We start from the raw sequence: 19340 nt of genomic DNA, 5'->3' as shown, positions 1-19340 counted from the left end.
GATAAATAAATAAATTAATTCTGGGCATTTGTATCTTGTCTTTGAAAAAAATTAAAATTTTCATAACTCTGTTCTTGGGTTATCCCTTATTTCATTGTCGCGGAATCAAAGAGTTTTACCTGATCTTACTGAAAATTCACTGTTACCAAAGGAGCTCTTTCAGGGTGTAAAAAAATGTCTATTTATTTATTTTAAATACAACTGGGTGGGGGTTTTGTTTGTCTTTTTCCTTCTCATCAGCAATCCAAGTCTAGTACACACAAGGAGCATTTGCATAGTTCAAATGCAGCAGGGGGGAAAAATAGCAAGCAGAATATGCTAGGAATAGGTAAGGATCCAAGTGAATAGAAAGGACTGCATGCAGCAGAAAAGCAACAAAACATGATTAGTGTTTCTGCATTATTCTCTCCAAATAAATTTTAAGACAGAACAGCAGCTATATGGAACAAATAGCTGCTGTTTCACTCCCAGAGAAGGACCTGGGAGTGATGGTGGATAGTCGTCTGAATATGAGCCAGCAGTGTGCTCAGGTGGCCAAGAAGGCCAACGGCATCCTGGCTTGTATCAGGAACGGTGTGACCAGCAGGGCTAAGGAGGTGATCGTCCCCCTGTACTCAGCTCTGGTGAGGCCGCACCTCGAGTACTGTGTTCAGTTTTGGGCCCCTCGCTACAAGAAGGACATGGAGGTGCTTGAGCGGGTGCAGAGAAGGGCAACAAAGCTGGTGAGGGGCCTGGAGAAAAAGTCCTACGAGGAGCGGCTGAGGGAGCTGGGCTTGTTCAGCCTGGAGAAGAGGAGGCTCAGGGGCGACCTTATCGCTCTTTATAGGTACCTCAAGGGAGGCTGTAGCGAGGTGGGGGTTGGCCTGTTCTCCCACGTGCCTGGTGACAGGACGAGGTGGAATGGGCTTAAGTTGAGCCAGGGGAGTTTTAGGTTAGATGTTAGGAAGAACTTCTTTACTGAGAGGGTTGTGAGGCATTGGAACAGGCTGCCCAGGGAAGTGGTGGAGTCACCATCCCTGGAGGTCTTTAAAAGACGTTTAGATGTAGAGCTTAGGGAAATGGTTTAGTGGGGGACTGTTAGCGTTAGGTCAGAGGTTGGACTCGATGACCTTGAGGTCTCTTCCAACCTAGAAAATTCTGTGATTCTGTGATTCTGTAAATTCCTCCATTCTAAATACAGAAGTCTGTCCAACCACGTACCAGAACTGACTTGTGTTTTCACAAGCAGTCTCAAGATATATGTCTGAGTTTTGTAAATTATGAATTCCAAATATTGAATTGTGAGGCTAGTACTGCAAAAAAGAGACTGATTAAACATCAGCAGATAGAACAGAGTTTAAGTGCTGATATCACAACATAGATATATTTAACCCAGGGTTATCATACCAGAGAAATTATCCTAATTTTATCTGTAATATGTGCAATCTCGACATTCAGCATCTTTAAACTGTTTCAATCTCAGAATTCAGTAGGTTGAGAGAAAGACTGTATTTGAATGCAATGTGCATGAATCTTTTGCTCATCTTGCATATTTGTTTTAAATCACATACCTGCACCAATACACAAGGATAGCACTGCCTACCAAGCTGACCAAAATTGTTCCATTTTTTCTGAGATCTTTCCAAATAGCTGCTTACATCCATGTGCTATCTCTATGTTTTTACTTAGAATTAAGTCTGGAAGGGGCAGTGAAGTGCTTGTACAGCAGTTATATACTTATGGACCAGAACAAGAGGATTCTGGTCCATAAGTAGGACATGTAGACACCATGGCAATGCACATAATATTTGCATGCATTCTACATATTATGTGTAGTATTTACGAAATAAAAAAAGAAAGAGAACAAGAGAAATGAGATATCACATTACATAAATACATAAAAACAATTTGTATTTTGGTAATGGCAAATGCAGTGTAGGTAAAATTTGGGGCCAAAAGATTAACTCTTTTTAACTGTTGTTTAAACTGATCTAGGCTAGATCAGTTTAATCTAGCCTATTATAGTTTAATAATTTATTATAGTTTAATCTATAATAAAAAATTCACATGTATTTCTCTGAAAACTCTTCCTTATTACCAGGCTGATGAATCATTATTTACTATTGTTTTCTCAGTTCTTACTCACAGATTCTTAGCTAATATAATTCTTCAAAACCCATCTATTTCACTAGAGGAAGGATAGTTTATAACAAAATCAAATTTGTCTGACTTATTTCTGACATAAACAGTAAGATGCTTCACATTTTTCATGTGATATATACAAAAATATTGTCATTAATTATTTTAAAATAAGTAATATCCATTCACATACTAGTCATTTATCCTTTCCAACTCTTAAATGATGTATGCTTGGGTATATTATACATTACATGTATTATAACAACTTAAGGCTGCCTCAGGCATTCTGCAGCATGTAGACACAGAACTGAACCCACATCATTTTCCACTGATATAAACTGGAGAGACACAGTAACTTTGGAAATTATTCTTGGTCCTCTTGTAGCCTCTTCTTAAAAATAAACAAACCTAAAAGGCAATAATTCAGCATTGTACTGCACTAAACGCCATGGCTGAAAATCTTCTTAATAATAAAAGATTACTTCGTCATGTTTCTTGCCAGAAAATCCTTTCTGCAGATCTCTCCCATTCCTGGAAAATGGTTGATTCTCTGAGGGAGGAGCAAAAAAGAAATTAAGTTGGTACTTCTTTAATTTTTCTGTCATAACTAATACAATCATTCAAAACATTCAACTACATGCTCAGGCAAACATAGTGTTACTTATATATCATTCAAGAAAGTATCTCATGTGGTCTTAACTTATCTATGTGGTCTTAACTAAAGATGCAGTAAGCTGTATTCTCCTCCCAGGGAGGAAAAAAAAAAAAAACATGGAAAATAAAATATTTATTATTTGGGGAGAGAGTTCTGCCTAATTTACTGCTTAAAATTTATGAGCAACTTATAAATGATGTTTTGCCTCTTCTTTAAAACTGTGATAATTCATAACAATGAACTGGCAGACAAAAGCATGAAAGAACAGCACCCAAATATTTCCAAATGGTATGAACAGATAACTCCAAAAAACAGAACGGTATTTAAAAATATGTAGTGGTATAGCCTTGTTGCAATCTGGATGGTATTGTTTTATTGTGTTTTTTTTTTCCTCTCCATATATGTGTAACCAAAAGTGACACATTACTGAATTTCTCAGAGTGAAACAATTTACTGAACCATGTCTAAAATAGTATCACTCTACCTGATAGTTCCGAAGTTCAGCAATCTTTTCTTGTTGCACAGCAGAATCACTCCATATAAGATTAGCTGTTTCATCTTCATCACGTGTTTTCACGAATCCCATTTCTCGTATTACCACACGTACTACAGAGAAATTACATACTTAAGGAATTTTTTGAATATCTAAAAATAGATTAATTTTCAAAATTTAAAAAATTAATCAAGATGTTGAACATTTTAAATATTCATTCCTTTGCCTGAGAACAATATTAGTATGCAAGTTCTTATTTAACTTGCAAGATTTCCATCAGTCTATTGCAAATCTGTCATTACAATGGTATAGCACCTTGTACCAGTCTGGAAGCAGTGTACAATCACTGATGGGAGCTGTAAATAGCTTCAAGGCATTCCACGCTGACCTAGTAAGTGTCCACTTGCACAGCTATTAGAGCAAATTTTGGCCATTACATACTTTAATTTTAAAACTATGATAAATATAAGTGTCACTGCACACAGGGAACAAAGCCTCTTTAGTCCAGATATTATAGAATGGCTCAGGTTGGAAAGGACCTTAAAGATCATATAGTTCCACAGTTTATTTAGTATGGTAGTTACAAAAACAAATGCATACATTATTTTAAGATTAAAAAAAAAAAAAAAAAAAAAGAGAGAGAGAAAAAAAATACTGATTATGTTCCAGGCATAACACAGGTTCTTGGATAAAAGATTTTTGTAAAGAAAAAAGAGAAGAAACAAAAAGAAATATTCTTTTTCCTTAAGCTATTCATATTGCTATCTGTGTAATAAATTTGTTCTGATATCACCTCTCTAGAGAAGACATCTCTGGATTTGAAGTCTTCCCCACCTGGTAAAAATCAGCAAGGTCTACTCAAGTATGCTGTGAGTTTGGAGTTCGAAAGTTTGTCACTATTCCTGGTTCAAAGCCTGAACCTGAGAAAAGTCATCAGTTGGCTTCCAGTGTAAACAGTTCATTTTGAAACTTCACAGATGCCACAGAAAGTCTCTGAAATACTTACTAGCCCTGAAGTCTTTGGAAAACTTGTTGAACCATTTCCATAGTTGGAAGGAGATTAGGGTAGAGAGAGTCATTCTAAAGTTACCAATAACTACTCCATTGAGGAGGATAATGCACCTGTCTCGATACTGAGCCATTTGTTTTTGTTTTGGAGAGCTATCAGAACAAACCTATTGTATATATCACAGGCTGAATAGGAGTACATATTTATTGTCATTATTTGCTGTTAATCAAGAATCAGCATTAGTGGCAACTCCCAGATTCTCTTCTGTTACTACACCAAAAGCTAGAAGAAATACGCTGTTGTTTCGTTCCCACAAACACACTAAAAGGCTGAGGCCAAATTACATGATTCTAGTTTTCTACATCTTTTCTTCTACAACAGAATAAAAACTATAGATTTAGTGTGATAGTAGCCTCATCAAAATGCAAAACATTATTACTTTTTAATTGAGAAATCTCTGCATAATAGTAAGGGTATTTAATATTGCACTTAAACTGTTCATCATTTAAGGTTTTAAGTATACATCTGAATTCATATGTAAATCATGATTAATATTTTTTTCCACAGCTATCTTTATTAATTATTTTTTTGCATATCAAGGCCCTTCCCTGAGTAAGGAGTGGGGAGTAATACATGTTTGTACAGCATTCAAAGCTACCAATGCAATGTTACAAAAAAAAAAAAAAAAAAAGGTTTCTCAGAACATAAAACCCTTTCAAAATGACTCACTGTCAGCTTGATGCAAAATCCATTAATTCACCCCATTAGTTAGTAATCCATTCACATCAATTGCTATTATGATAACAACAAGATCTATAGCTTCCTACCAATTTCATATTTTGTGCCAGCAACATTTGCAGTGATGACTCCGTTCTTCTTCTTTCTGACCTTTCTTTTAATTGGGCTTTGATAGGGTAGTTCCGACCGCAAAGTCACAGAAGCAGTTCCATGGTTATCTTTGAAAAATAATGTTTTATCTGTCAACAACACATTTATATCTCAAATAATGTATACAAATGAACTAAAATTACCATACCATCCATCATGCAACATCTGAGCTAGTCAGTTACAAACATTTACTTCACTGCAACTTACAAGTACAAGCCCACAGAAATAATAGGCTATATTAAAAACACAAGACTTGCATACCTCCCTCATTAGGCAAGGATGGCATTATAATCTAAGATAGCGTAGAAGCAGAGCTCAAATTCTGTTCCAAGTTCTGAGGAAACGATGGAGCTGTCAAAGCCAAGTTATTTAACACTCTATTCAGACCATTTCAGTCTCTGGTTGTAGCAAATACTAGTTCTGGAACAGATAGGTATCTGTGTCAAAAATGTAAGAGAAACTGTTACAGATAAAACCTGAAAAAATACATAAACAGTAGAGAACAAACTACCCGTATTTAGTAAGTCAAAAGTGACACTTAAAGGATAAAACAAGTTATTGTAAATATAAAACTTTGTTTAATACAGTTCAATCATGTTGTTTCTGGGAAAAAATGCAGTATTCATTTGCAAAAAAAAAATAAAAAAAATTATACTACCTCATTGTCATTGTGTTATTTTTATTTCTGTAGGGAAGATTTGGGGCATGCAAATAGGTAATACCAAATTCAATTAATTCTGCAACTTTTTATCTCCAAAAAGCTAAATGAATTTATAGGAATTTTAAACAATTTTTTAATTTAAAATTCAAAATCAGACACCATACATTATGGGTTTTAAGGCACCAAATGGGAAATAATTGAAGTTATTTTAATAACCTTTTTTCCACTTTTTCATTTTTCAACATTTTTTTCAATGACTGTCCAATAATCACTTGCTAATATGTGACCTCAGCTTCACAGTTCACAGTACTCTGAGACACAACTGATGAAAATTGAAAGGCACTTTGGGTTGTCAAGTATCTAAACATCCGTTTCTAAAGGAAGTATTTCTATGAAATGCTATTTTTCATGTATACATTAAAAAATATATATATTTTTTTTATTAGTAATCTCAGAACACACTACTATATGTGAAAATACCACAAATTAAAAATGTCTTGAAAAAACAGCTTAAGCATATGAGAACAGGCTAAAACATTAGGGGGAAAAAAAAAAAAAAAAGACAAAACCCCTCAGGAATAAGACTGCTCTAAACACACCACTACACGACTTTGGGTGTGCAGCATCTGTTATAACAACATCTGCAAGAAGGCAAAGGCCATCTTTGGAAGGTTGCCTCAAACAAGTCTAGTAGTTTTCGAAACATATACCATATAATTTATTGTTTTTAAAATGCTTTGTTTTCTTTTCTACAATTGTGCATGTGGCTAAAGTTCCTCACCCTAGCTCTAAATCAGTTCTTATTGTTGCTTGTGGTGTTTGCAAAACTTGCTTAAAATAGCTTCACACAGAGGAATTTCTTCTGCTATATATAGCAGAAAATTGCAGTAAAAATCAAAGTTAGCCATGACTTATGATGGGAAATGAATTTGGTTATAAGTCTGGACAAGCTGTACATAGATGCACATTGGCAAAGTTATCACAACATTACTTATAAATATTCCAGGTGGGTGGGTGGGTGCATGCATGCACATGTGCATGTCTCAGAGAGAGAAAGAGGGAAGAAGGAGTGATGATTATATCCTGTACATGTCACATTTTTGTTAAGAAAACATAAAAGCAGATACCCTGAGCTGTAAGATCTTTTTTTTCATTTTAAGACAGAAACCTATCCTTAAAAGCTAATTAACATGAAAGAAAAAAAAAAAAAAAAAAAAGATTATGGTTCTCTTATGACTGTAACCAACATACTGGGTGCCAAATTCTGCTATGAAAGAAGACAAAAAGATTGTCCTCATGACTGTTCAGAGGAGTTCTGCAAATTAACACTGCAACATTTAATTATTTATCCAGGAGGTAGGCACAGGCTATGACACAGATACAGTGTTTGACATCCTACCATTTACTCTCAGCCTTTCCTACTCACAGCATCCTTTGCTGTACCAGAACTGCCTCAGAACGTTCTCTCAAACTGAACTGTAACTGGCAGGTCCATTTGAAGTTTTAATGTTTTGGACACCCTCAGCCAAGAAGGGTGCCTGAAAGTCCTGCTGCCCGCTGGCCTCCCAACATCAGACACAAAGGTGGGAAAATGAAGCGTGCATCCTCTCCACAAGCGCTGCTAAGGAAGAGCAGCACTGGACACAGTGACTCACTGCACGTTATCTGTTTCTCAGGCTAAGAATACCACCAGAGTACAAGACATGTTTAGTTCCTGGGAATAACACTGAAGTATGCCTGTTTGCCAATTAAGGATTTGTATGTATATATACAAATTCCTAGCAGTTGTTCCTCAGCAGTACTGGCTAAAAACTTTTAATGAATTTGGAAAAATGTCAAGACGACTAACGTTTCCCTGTGAGAAATGCCAGTCCTCACTAACACGCCATGATTTACGAGCTATGGCGTGGCAATAAAAATCCAGCAGCTCACATTGCTTTCATTCAGTTTATACTCATAGACAAATCAGAGTTACTGCAGTGCCTTGGTTTTCTGAAGCTGGGCCATAAAGTTCGAAACTACAGTATGTTGTTGACCTGCTACTTTTCTTTATAAATAAACCATTCTACTCTTCAGAGTAGAATACTCTTTAGATTGTTTAATACGGAGCACAAACACCCAGGCGAGAATGTTTTATACACAGGCACAAAGCCTAAAGCCATAATAGTAACCCTGAGTTGATTTTCCAAAACATTTTACATAGGATGCAGTCCATTCTGCATCCCGCTGCTCTGGCTGAATTTCCAATTACCGGGCAGAGCGTTTGCCCACTGGATCATGCACACATAACTGCAGCAGTACTGTTGGGTTGTGATTACGTTACAATCTGAGTCAATTCCTGTAACTATGATAAGATTTTACTTATAAAATAAGCGTTACCCAAAACCTGTGTTCAGCTACAACAACGTAGAGGCACCTCTTCCCAGTAACCCACCTGAAAGACCTGTTTCTAAGAGATTGCTTTTAATAACATGGAAGAAACTATTATATTTCCAAACCGGGACTTGTTTAACCTTGGCAACTCAGCTATCAGGAATCTGCACTCACCCTCAGACAGAAAAGGACTGCAATTCCCAGCATATACAATTTCCCACCTGAAATCAAGATGCACATAAATTAATGAAGGTTTGTTGCTCTCCCATATTGATTCAAAAGCAACTGAATGAAAATGATTAACCTACAAATGGAGAGAGACTTGTGAACAAGAAATTAATGCATCTTTTGTCAGGTTAGCACATTCTTATACAAATGAATACTTTGAATAGAAGCAATCTAGGGAGAATAAAAGATGATCTATTACCTTTACAGTTGCCTGGCAAGGTGTAAGAGCACCAGCAGGAGAGCTACATTGCACGCAATCCTGTCCTACAGAGCCAGAAGTCAAAACACCTGCACAAAAACACCAAGTGCAGAGACCAGGGAATCAAAGAAGCAGAAACTTTTATTTTCCAGGGACATCAGAGGTCAGGCACTCTTGCTAGAGAGGCACAGGGTCACACATGAACAGGAACATAGGCAGATACTTGAATCCAAAGGGAACAGTCTGAGCAAGGTTCAGCAGAAGCAATTAGACAAAGGTAATAGTGACAGAGGCTGAGAGGGTGCCTGGGTGAAGAGCAGTGTGAAGAACAGGTTTCGTAGTTAATGGAATAATCCATGTTTCCTTGTTAACAAGTTGTAATTCATTGTAGAAAAAAAAAATGCTGTTACACAAACTTAATCAGAAAAAGCTATTCAAGTGCCTGAAAAATATTCTTCTGGCCTAGATTATATAAAAGCATTTTTGAACAAATCACTCTTTCATTTCCCAAGTTATTTGCTCCACACTGCTTCCGAGCGACCTCTGCCTTTCATGATCTTTCATTTTCAATCCTGATGCAGTGTGGAGCTGAAAAGGTTATTTTTAGTCTCTAAATACTAACTTGCATGCCATCTAGTCCTTTTTTTCCCCTAGGAGTAAGCATCCAAGAAAATGGTTGACTTAATCAGATCAAAACAAAGACTGGGGGAATCAAATTCAAACTTAAAATAAAACACAGCAACTTGAGAATCTGTTCCAGAGAGTTACTCAAGTCAAGAAGGTTCTCCCAGGATCATACCAGTGACTATCAAACCACTGCTGCATAACCTAACAACAAGAGATTGCTTTGCACATGTACATTTAAAATACATGTAGATGTAATTTAACAGATTTGAGCATTAAGAATGATAGATTCATTTACTAACAAATCACTCTAAGCTTGGTAACCAGTTTGAAAAGCTACATTGGCCACTCATAGGCTTAACTTTACATGTATGAACTGAAAATTCGATTTCAGAGCTTAACCAATGGTATATATGATAGTAGCTCTCAATGACAACTGGCATTTCTTAAGTTTCTTCCCATTGTATCCTATTTCTATATTTACTTAGGTGAAATGCTACAAAAATTGGATTGTCAATTTTATTTGAATTAAATTGGCTTCTTTGTGACAAGTAATCACTCAGCAACGGTAGAATATTTTAGTATATAGATTTTTAAACTAGCAGACTGCTTTCCTCTGAGTTCATTAGTGCTATTTACCCACTGCTGTCAAAAGTGTCTGGAAATGCACAGTAGCTAGGAAGAAATCCACAAAGCTCCCGACATAAGGAGCTTTCACCCTGCGATGGAGACACGCTTAAGATACAGTTACATAACTTGGCAGCTGACCACGGGGATGGAAGGGCAGCATCCCAGTACTCCCCTCCCCAGTTACCTGGAAAATTAAAATAACAACAGTTTCACAGAAACATGAAAAGAAAGAAGTGAAAGCAGTCTTCAGAGCAGGGACCCAGCAAATATCAGAGTTCTGTACTGTCAGTCTGACCTAAATAACAAAGATTTCTGCTCCCTTACATCTCAGGATGTGAAAGCCTATATCCACTGTAGTAGGGAAGGCTTTGCTACTTATTACAGAAAGGCCGTTATTTTCATCCAACAAGAAATTCACAAACACTGATCAGAACTTCTCAATATATTAGTGATACATCTAGCACTATCAATACTATCTATTCTTCTGAAATATGCACAAAGTACTTCCTCTGTGTATTGAACTCTGAGATGAAAAAAAATTCTGAAGACCAGGAAAAAAAGAATAAAAAATCTTCATCAATAGGAAAAAAAAAAAAAAAAAGATACCATGTGAAATTGTTCAGTTACACAAAACTATAATAATCTGTTGACCTGGAATTAAGCTATAAAATGCAACTGCAAAATGAGATTGAAACATGACCAAAAACTATAATAGAGACAAATGCCATCTTCACTATCATCCTGAAATAGCAAAGTAACAATTTGCAGCCATTAAACCACTGAATTAAAAACATCATAGCCTTTCCCAATTTTTTTTAATATGTCTTGACAAAATGTGAGCAGAGCTAAGCAGTCTGATTTAACACGCTAACAGAACAATTTGGTGGCAAGTTCTCACTCCTACAGAGAAATTCTAGATGCAAAAAGCAATCCTCATTTTGAGGCTCTGTGTGTTATCAAAGTGATCAACTTGTTTTAAAAAGGCTATCAGTCAGCTGGCTTCAAAATGCATACACGTTAGCAATTGTTTTCCTTTGACATTCTGAAGTCAAAGCAAAACTATATTAATTTCAAAAGCATTTGTTCTCAACATTAAATGAGATGAGATGTTTATTCACCAGTTCTTTCAGATGAAGCGAATGTACAAAGTGCTCAGGTGCTTGGTTAGCTAAAAGCTATATAAGAAAAAAAAAAAATGGGGGGCATGATTCAACACAGCTTAAACTTTTTTGAATCCTGTGCAGTTCTGTAAACTTTCAAGTAGTTTATCCAAATGGCCAGCATTTTTAAAACTTACAACTGAACTACCAAACAGCAGCTGAAGTAACAGCACTACCTCTGAATCCAGAAGTTACAGTTACTTTAATGAGAGCTAAAGTTTATAACTGCCATTTCACATCTGAGACCTGAATCAGCAAGTTGAAGATTGATTTTCAGCTTAAAAAAATGACCTTCAAAGTGTCTTTCATAGCACAGCACACAATATGACTGTCTGTTGGTTCATTCTCACCCTTCAAAAGCCCTTTTTAAAGTGATAACATATTTCAAACTGTTAGCAAAATATAGTTTCATACGTTCTGTATATTGGAAAAAAAGAGGAAAAAGAAAGTAAGATAGAATCAGTAAACTACAATAAAAAAAAGGACAATATTTGTACCTATTTCCTGTTCCGTAGAACATAGGAAGTATATTAATGAAAATGCATGTGAAACAGACCTGTATGACTTAGAAATCAATAGCTTGAAAAACCGCAAATTCATGTAACATTCACAATAGCAAGGAAAAATACCGACAAATTAGATCAGATAACTAGAATGCCAGTTTTTGTGTAGTAATATTTTAGGTTCAGAAAGCATACTTCTGCATCAGTCACTACTAACAAAAAAAAAAAAAAAAAAAAGCATGGATAATGCCTAGGTCTCCTACTACTGTACATCACTTCAGTTAAGTGTTGATTGCACAGTCTTCAACACTACATCCATCAGCAGGAGAACAGTTTACTAACTCCACAACAGAACATATTCCTGCTCCACGATCCCAATAAGTCCCACTGAACACTGCTGAATACAAACCTATCTTAATTTATTGTAACTACCTACCTCAGTAGTAGCAGCAATAATCCTACTGTCATTTAAACTAGCATTGGAGTGTCATACGTATTTTCAGCCTACAAACCACACTAGTGTGCATTGGCCACATTTTCTCTGCAAGCAACAGGTGGCTGGCATTACATCCAGCAGCCACAGGGAGGCTGGACCCCAATCACCCCAAAGGAAGCATTCCCTTTAGAAGAGACAGCTGAAGGACCTTTGTTTGTTTGTCTTAGGGACCACAAGTGTAGGAAGCTGTATGGAATGTCAGACTGCCCAACGCGCTTTGTGGCGAGATAGCTACTGCCACTAATGAAAGAAACGATGGAAGAGTCCTATTATAATAATGGGCCAAAATGATTATGTGCAATACTAAAATTCTGATAATTAAAAATGTGCTTTCAGTAGAGGAAAGGGTAAATGAGAGCGAGTTAGGAAAGGAATAGAGCTGTGGCACCTGTGGGATGATCCCTGCTCTGCGTTTGACTTTGTGGTGCACCATCCATGCTCTTCATTACAGCCTGTCAACACATAGCACCACCTATCGCAGGGCATTTTAAGTTGTGTACACCACACAATCACTGATGGCATTGAACTATTTATTTCTTTTTCTCTCATTCACTTCTCAAACTATTTATTTCTCTAGGAAGAGCTAGGGATCATAGGGACCTACAATTCAGGACATTTCAATGTCTTACATACATCAACTTATTTATCTCAGTATAACAGAAATAGTGCTATTCCTTTAATGAAGCTGCTGTATTTGCAATAGCTCCTTAATTTATAAGTAGGCCACGTGGGGGGATTTACTAGGGATCCTGGGGGAGGAGGAAGAAAGTCTTTAGAAAGCTCCCCCTCACTCATCAAATTCCTCCTCCTCACTTCCAGTTGGTGGCATTGGCTTGGTGTGAAAATGGCCTCAAGTTCAGGGATCCATGAGCACATATCATTTCTAGAGATCTCTGTATTTCAAGATCCACACCTCCACACCTTAGTCCCGCGTGAAGTCTGTCCATTACATCTTATATTTGACAGGCCTGTACTTCATGGACCTATTTCAGCGTTCCTGAACACAAACTGCAATCATCACACATGGCCCACGAAGGCTCTGGTTGAGGATTACATCATCCTGCTTTACACTGTCAACAGTGTAAAGCTGTTATGCTGTCAACATAAGAACGTTTGCTAGTTTAGCAATAAGGATGAGACTCCCACTGCTGCCTGAAATATAAATTGGCAGACATTAGCCTGCAATTTCAGCACCTAATGCAAAAAGAAAGAAAAATAATGGCTTGAATATGGTACCAAGAGCACTTAAAGAAACATCTATTCAAGCTCTCTTTGACCATGATAGTACAAGAAAGGTGCTCTTGCATGATCACTGAATTGTTTATCATATTATATGGATACTTCCTACTATCAATCAATTTGCTCAGCTTCACTGGAAACGCCCGCATGCATGTATGAGGGCTGGTACCTGACTCCTAATATTGTGATGACCAGATTACATGCTGATATACTCTAAGTAAAACACTACTGCAACAGCACTCAGTGGTAGTAATATTTTACAAATAACTGAAAAAGCTAGCCAGAAACTCCAGCGGCTACAAAACACTACAACAAAAACAAGCTTTCCTCCCCACAGTTTAATATTTGGGGCTTAACGTGGTGCCATCAATTTGAAAATAGTTTTTACAAATGAAAACAGGAGAAAATGAGCAGCTTCAAAAGGATGCGAGTCCTCAAAAGCCTCTCTAACTGGATTGACCCAATTTGCAAAAATTCCTTTAAAGACTGAATTGGTTTCAAACCCCCTGTGTTTTGCTATTTTAATCCATTTTAGGGGATCTAAATAGAGAGTCTGTCTTCATCAGTAATGAGACGTGACTCTAATATACAAAATATTCCTATAATAGGATATATATTGCTCACCTATAGAGAAATATACCATGTAGTTGAAAAGCTTAGAAAAATAACATGCCTTAAATGCTGAATATAAACTTATTTCTTAGAAGGTCCAAAACAAGAAAGTAAAATGACGTACACCAGACCTTCTACACACCAGCTTTACTTTTTGCTTCGAAGAAAAAAAAGCATGAGAATAGTCTACCAAAAAGTAGTTTTCCAGGATATGTTTGAACTCAGAGGATCAGAATAATGTACTTTCTGAATCATAACCTCAGCCTTACTGATGCAACCCTGTAGTATTGAAAAGTTTATTTATCAGGTCAGAGACCATATTGACAATGGCATTGTGGGTTTTTTTGTAGTTAAAATAACTCCAAAATCTGAGGGATAAGTGACCTAGTATGCCTGTTTCCCTTCACAACTTGAATCACAGCAGTAGCACAGATCCAAATGTGGAACAATATCACAGTTAGCCCTGTACTCATCTATCTTGGTCAGCTCCCAAAAAGCAACACTTAAAAGCAATTGGCTCTGGCATGTTTGCTTGTTTGTTTTTAATAGCAAAAAGGCATTGTCTGTTAGGTAAGAGCTATACTCAAGAAATGTACTGAAATAACAGTCCTCAGCCTGAGGCTAGAGAGCCATGGGATATTTAAATCATTTACAGGTCTCAACTTGATTTTTCACTGCTTTTATCTTAATTTTTGAAACTACACTCTCAGTGAAAGAGAAGGGCATAAACTTACACAGGCAAATACATGCTGGCTGCAGAATTAACTGTTTTACAAATAGTCAAAAGAAACAAACACACTCATTTCTTATTATGCTATAATAAACCACCCCCCCACAACCTAAAACATGGATGACATGGTCCACATTTTTTTTCAATGAATTATGTTAGGCAGAATATTACAATGTTTATTCTTCTGTGCTTCTGACAAAATTTGTCTCAAGTCTGGAGGGTAAATGCAAACAAGCTATATGTCACAGGATATTCTCCATAGCCCAATAAAGCAAATGTAGACATTTCTATTGATTTTTGTGGGCTTAAAATCACAGCGTTTCAGCTCCAGAACAGCCCTGATGGTGGCACAGTTCAGGAATATAATTAAAACACAGGTCAAAACTATAGTCTATTTAAATCAAATCTTCAGCACAGTAGCAATTACAGCTAAAAATAACTGAGTTGCCTCTGAATTTCTGTCTTTCTTGACAAAGATTATAAGCTTCACGTATCGCTTTTATAATTGGTTGACAGTCTAGATGCAGTGCTTCTTATTTCACAGCTCATGAAATATTCACAAGTTCAGAAACAGGAGTTACTCTGCAAGCAGTATATAGATATATTCATATATCTATAGGAAAAGTTCCATGTTGCTCTCCACAAGCATGTTTTACCTTGCTAATAGAGAAAGATTTACTGTATTACTGTATTCAGAAGATGCTCCTTAATCTAGCTCTCTTTATTATAAGGAAAGATAAACTGTGAGCTCCAGGATGTATGAGGAGGAAAAGAAAAATAAAAAGAGAGAAACTAAGAATAGGAGCAAGATTCTCAGAAAAGAACTCATTCCAAAATATGTAGAGAAGTACAGAACACATAGGCATTCAAATTGAAGCTGGTGTATTTTACTTAACATAGCCTGCAATAAAAAGCAATATTCAAAAAAAAAAAAATGGTAGCAGCATGTGGCAGTATGATATACCAAATTCTTCTGCACACAAATTACTGATGAGAGTGCAAATTTTTTATTTATTATGAATTTAACTGACAAGATTACATCCCACAGAATAAATAGTCATACCAAGACCTCCTACTGATATGGAAACAGATTTAAAATAATTCCACAGTAGAAGTAGCAAAATGAATTCACTTACCTGCTAGTGTTGCATTGCTGAGACTGTCAAAAGAGTCAGCCCTGCGGAAACAGATTTTTCTATCAATAATTGACAGATGATACAGTTTTAGGCAGCACTCATAGACCAGGGAAAGACATGCTGCAGCAGCAGCTCCTTCCCATTTAGCCTAGCCCTAGCACTTTTTAGATCTCTTCCTTAACCCTTTCTAGGTATTTTCTCTGTTTCAGGCAAAAAAGAGAAAGGCATGATACATGCTATAAGAAAAGAATACATTATTTTTCCACTTTACTTAGAGTGTGACAAGAGCTGTGGGAAGAAAGTCAGTGGGATTAGTCATAACAATAAGCTAAAGTGAAGTGAAATCTAAAAACAGAAAATGACTCAGTGATTGGGAAGGAGTTATACCAAAGGCATTAGGCACTATAACAAGAACAATGATTTCTCTAGATGTAGAATTGAATTAAGAGGTCAAGACCACAATAACATAAAATAGTAGCACAGAAGTAAGCTAAGATGAACAGTTCATAAATTGCTCTAAGAAAAACAGTTATGATTCTCTTCCTGGTTCATACTGACAGATTTCTAAAGCTACCAGTAGAAGAACTGACATTTTTTCCAAGTACTGGCATTGCATTACAAGCAGTGCACATATATGAACATGCAGCGAACTACAGCTTTCACACAGGACCTTTCAAGTGAGAAAATTCTGAGTTCTTTAAGCGATGCGGTAACAGATATTTTGGAAATGGCGGCACATCTCTATGTGACGTCAAGTTTGAACCAGTTTCAGAGCATTCAACTCCCTTACACAGATTCTGCAGAGGAAGCAGTACTAGACAAAGCCGACTGCACCGCTACTGTCACATCTGCCCTACAAAGACGAAGCATTGTAGTGAGTCAGATTCTAGTGAGATTGAGAGGGATATATACACATAAAGTGCTCTCAGTGCTTCTAGTTGTGGTGCCATCCTTCAAGAACCACAATCAGGCAGAACAAAGCTGGGAACAAAATGTGCAAAGGCTACAACACACATAAAAGACATTTCCTCTTGCTTCCTCCTGCTTCATTTATGATCTGTAAGAGTACACATTCTCTCTACACCACAGGGAATGCCTTTCTTGCTTGCACATTCAAGTTCAATAGAAAATCAAATACTTACGCACCTATAGTGAAAATATGCAAAGAAATAAGGCTCTGAAAATTCCACAGCTCTACTACAGTTTGTTGCCATTTCCCCAACTCACGAGAAGTATGTATGGCTCTCCCCTTCACATCAACCAGTAGGTAAAAAACACTACAATGAAATCCCACAGGTGACACTGCAATAACATTTATTCCTTAAACATAAAGAAGAATGGTGGATTCATCTACAGTGTAGATGTTTGAGCTAATTTCTCTTGGCTGCCTTCAATCAGCCTACAGGCAGTCAGGGTTGGCAGATGCAGGTATCAGCACTGAAGCTGTATAAACATTGATAAAATGAATCCCATCCAAGTTGCTCTGCATGGAAATGTTTCTCCAGAAAAAAAAATAATAAAATAATAATAATAATAACAACAGAACAGAAGAATTAAGACTTCTACTTGGCACATGGTTTGACAGGTACATCTTCCAAAAGTGAAGAAGAAATGACTTCAAGAACTTTGAAATGGTGGGGAAGTTATCAGAAGAAACTCAGCACAACCAACTGTGACACAATTACCTGTGGAAGCACAGAATCAACAGTGAAATCTGCACAGATTTCAATGCTGGGGAAAAAAAAAAAAAAAAAAGAAAAAGAAAAAAAAAAACTGCTTTACAAAACTGCTTTAGGAATGACTCTAGTTTACATTGTTTAAGTCAGCTTTTTCTTTCTGGGTCAATCCACGTTATTATTTTTCTTTCCTATTTAGAATCCAGCTGTTTATGTCATGTTGGTGAATCCCGAGATGCTTTCAACAACAGTTCTTTTGATTGGCGCTAACATGCTTCCAGTTCTTTGCAGTTAATAAAACCAAGTCAGACTTCCAACAAATGAAGACACTCTCCAATTCTTCCTCAGTTGTTTATCTAAATATTTTATTGCAGAACTTCTTGTGTAATATACTCTGTATTCTCAACAGAGCATGATGCTTGGTACAACTTCAAGGTATTTTTGATAATAATCATACGCATACAATCTTCCCAAATGTCGTAAAATGTCCGAACTCTTTAGCAATCCACTAATTTCAAAGTTAATTGCAGTTATAAAAAAAAAAAAAAAAAGTTTTAAAGTTTTCAATGCAGTTTGAGGGTTTGTGTCAAGTCTTGTTTTCGCTTCGTGACGCATTCTGGTGGCTTTGCATAGAGCTAATACGATCCAGCCTCCACTTCCCTGCCCACTTAGCTCTGACAACCATTCTCCATTCAGTAGGATGACTGCTACTTAGCTTAACAGCCCTGTCTCCACGCAGCCTCTTTTCCTCAGGAAAGCTCCCGTTGATCACAGACTCCATAAGCTTTTGCTTGTAGAAGCTGGTCAAAACCCAGTCTTCAGTGAACCTATGTGCTAAAACTCTGTACTCTTCTCAAACTACTTCTGTTTCACTGCCAGAACACCTGATGAAAAATTTGAGTCACGGAGTGACAAGGGCCAGCTACTCCCTGAAAAATGATGGACCAGGAACCAAGGGCAATAAAAGGCGAGCAGGGCAGGAGCCTTGCCAGCCAGGACCCAAGCCAGATGAGAAGGTGAGCCCCAGGGATGAGAGCCTGCTTCAGTCAAGTCAGATCTACAGACAAGCTTGTGGTGATGAGGCAGATCCACGGTCAAGGTGTGAAGTTGATCCACAAGTCAAGGGCAGCACCACGTGCAGTGACAACAACCACAGTCAGACACAGTGCAGTGTCACTGAGCAGGTCCTTCGTGACATGGCAGGTCTGAGGTGGAGCTGGGAGGTCAGCCCACGGGCCAGGGTCCAGATCAAGGGGACCGTGTGCACGGCTGTGGCTGAGCTGGAGATCAGCGCTCCTGTGACGTACCTCAGAGAGCAGCTGAAGCCCTACAGTGTCCCTAGATGCATGGGTAGGGACACAGCAGGAGGATCCAGGCAGAACTGGATCTACTGCTGGTAGGATCTCCAAGCACCCTTAGCACTCTGACAGTCAAGTGCCTTCTTTAGGAATCTTCCCTGAAGTTACTGCTCGCAGAGGACTTCTCCCAGTAGCTCTACATATTGTCACAGTCCCCATTTTCTTCCATCAAACTGTTGCAGACAGCCTGCCTCAACTGGACTATTGATCTGTCATCTGCCAGTAGCCGGAGCAGCACTACCTATGCGTACCCATGACTGACTGGAATTTGAATCTTCTTTATCGATGAAGCTAAATGGTGTGCTGGCTACCTGCAGCAGACATTCCCACACCCTCATTATATCTACTTTTATTTTCATTTCTGATAAATTTTATTTCATTTTCCTAGAAAATACCAAATACTTGCTTTCTATATTTTTTTGTGTTCATAAATGCTATTTTGGGCAAAAAGACTGTAAAGCCCTTTCATTTTCTCTTCAGACCAGGAGGCAACAGTAGAAAGTAATACACAGGCCTTCAGTGCCTGCTTGGGGTCATTAACTGGATCAATTC

At 37.4% G+C, this 19340-nt stretch overlaps 1 protein-coding gene across 8 annotated transcripts in view; it reads right to left on the bottom strand.

Moving 5' to 3' along the window:
* Nucleotides 1-19340, bottom strand: part of TTLL7 (tubulin tyrosine ligase like 7) — a 72242-nt gene that overhangs the window by 47631 nt on the left and 5271 nt on the right. For 4 of the 8 annotated variants that reach the window (XR_014318031.1, XM_082766075.1, XM_082766080.1 and 1 more), the window contains exons 2-8: nucleotides 15755-15795; nucleotides 8625-8713; nucleotides 8372-8418; nucleotides 5425-5600; nucleotides 5103-5231; nucleotides 3258-3379; nucleotides 2601-2668 (exon numbers count right to left, since the gene is read on the bottom strand). Coding sequence is in view for 7 of the 8 variants with exons in the window: in XM_082766075.1 (XP_082622201.1) it covers nucleotides 2601-2668; nucleotides 3258-3379; nucleotides 5103-5231; nucleotides 5425-5449 (344 nt within the window). In the remaining variant the exon portion in view is untranslated. The remainder of the gene's footprint in view (nucleotides 1-2600; nucleotides 2669-3257; nucleotides 3380-5102; nucleotides 5232-5424; nucleotides 5601-8371; nucleotides 8419-8624; nucleotides 8714-15754; nucleotides 15796-19340) is intronic. The other 4 variants (XM_082766076.1, XM_082766078.1, XM_082766077.1 and 1 more) reach the window with 4 other exon arrangements.

The sequence above is a fragment of the Aythya marila genome (genome assembly GCF_965140915.1).
Source record: "Aythya marila genome assembly, chromosome: 8".
NCBI lineage: Eukaryota > Metazoa > Chordata > Aves > Anseriformes > Anatidae > Aythya > Aythya marila.
The sequence above is the reverse complement of the archived record's forward strand: the minus strand, read 5'-3'. Positions and strand labels throughout refer to the sequence as shown.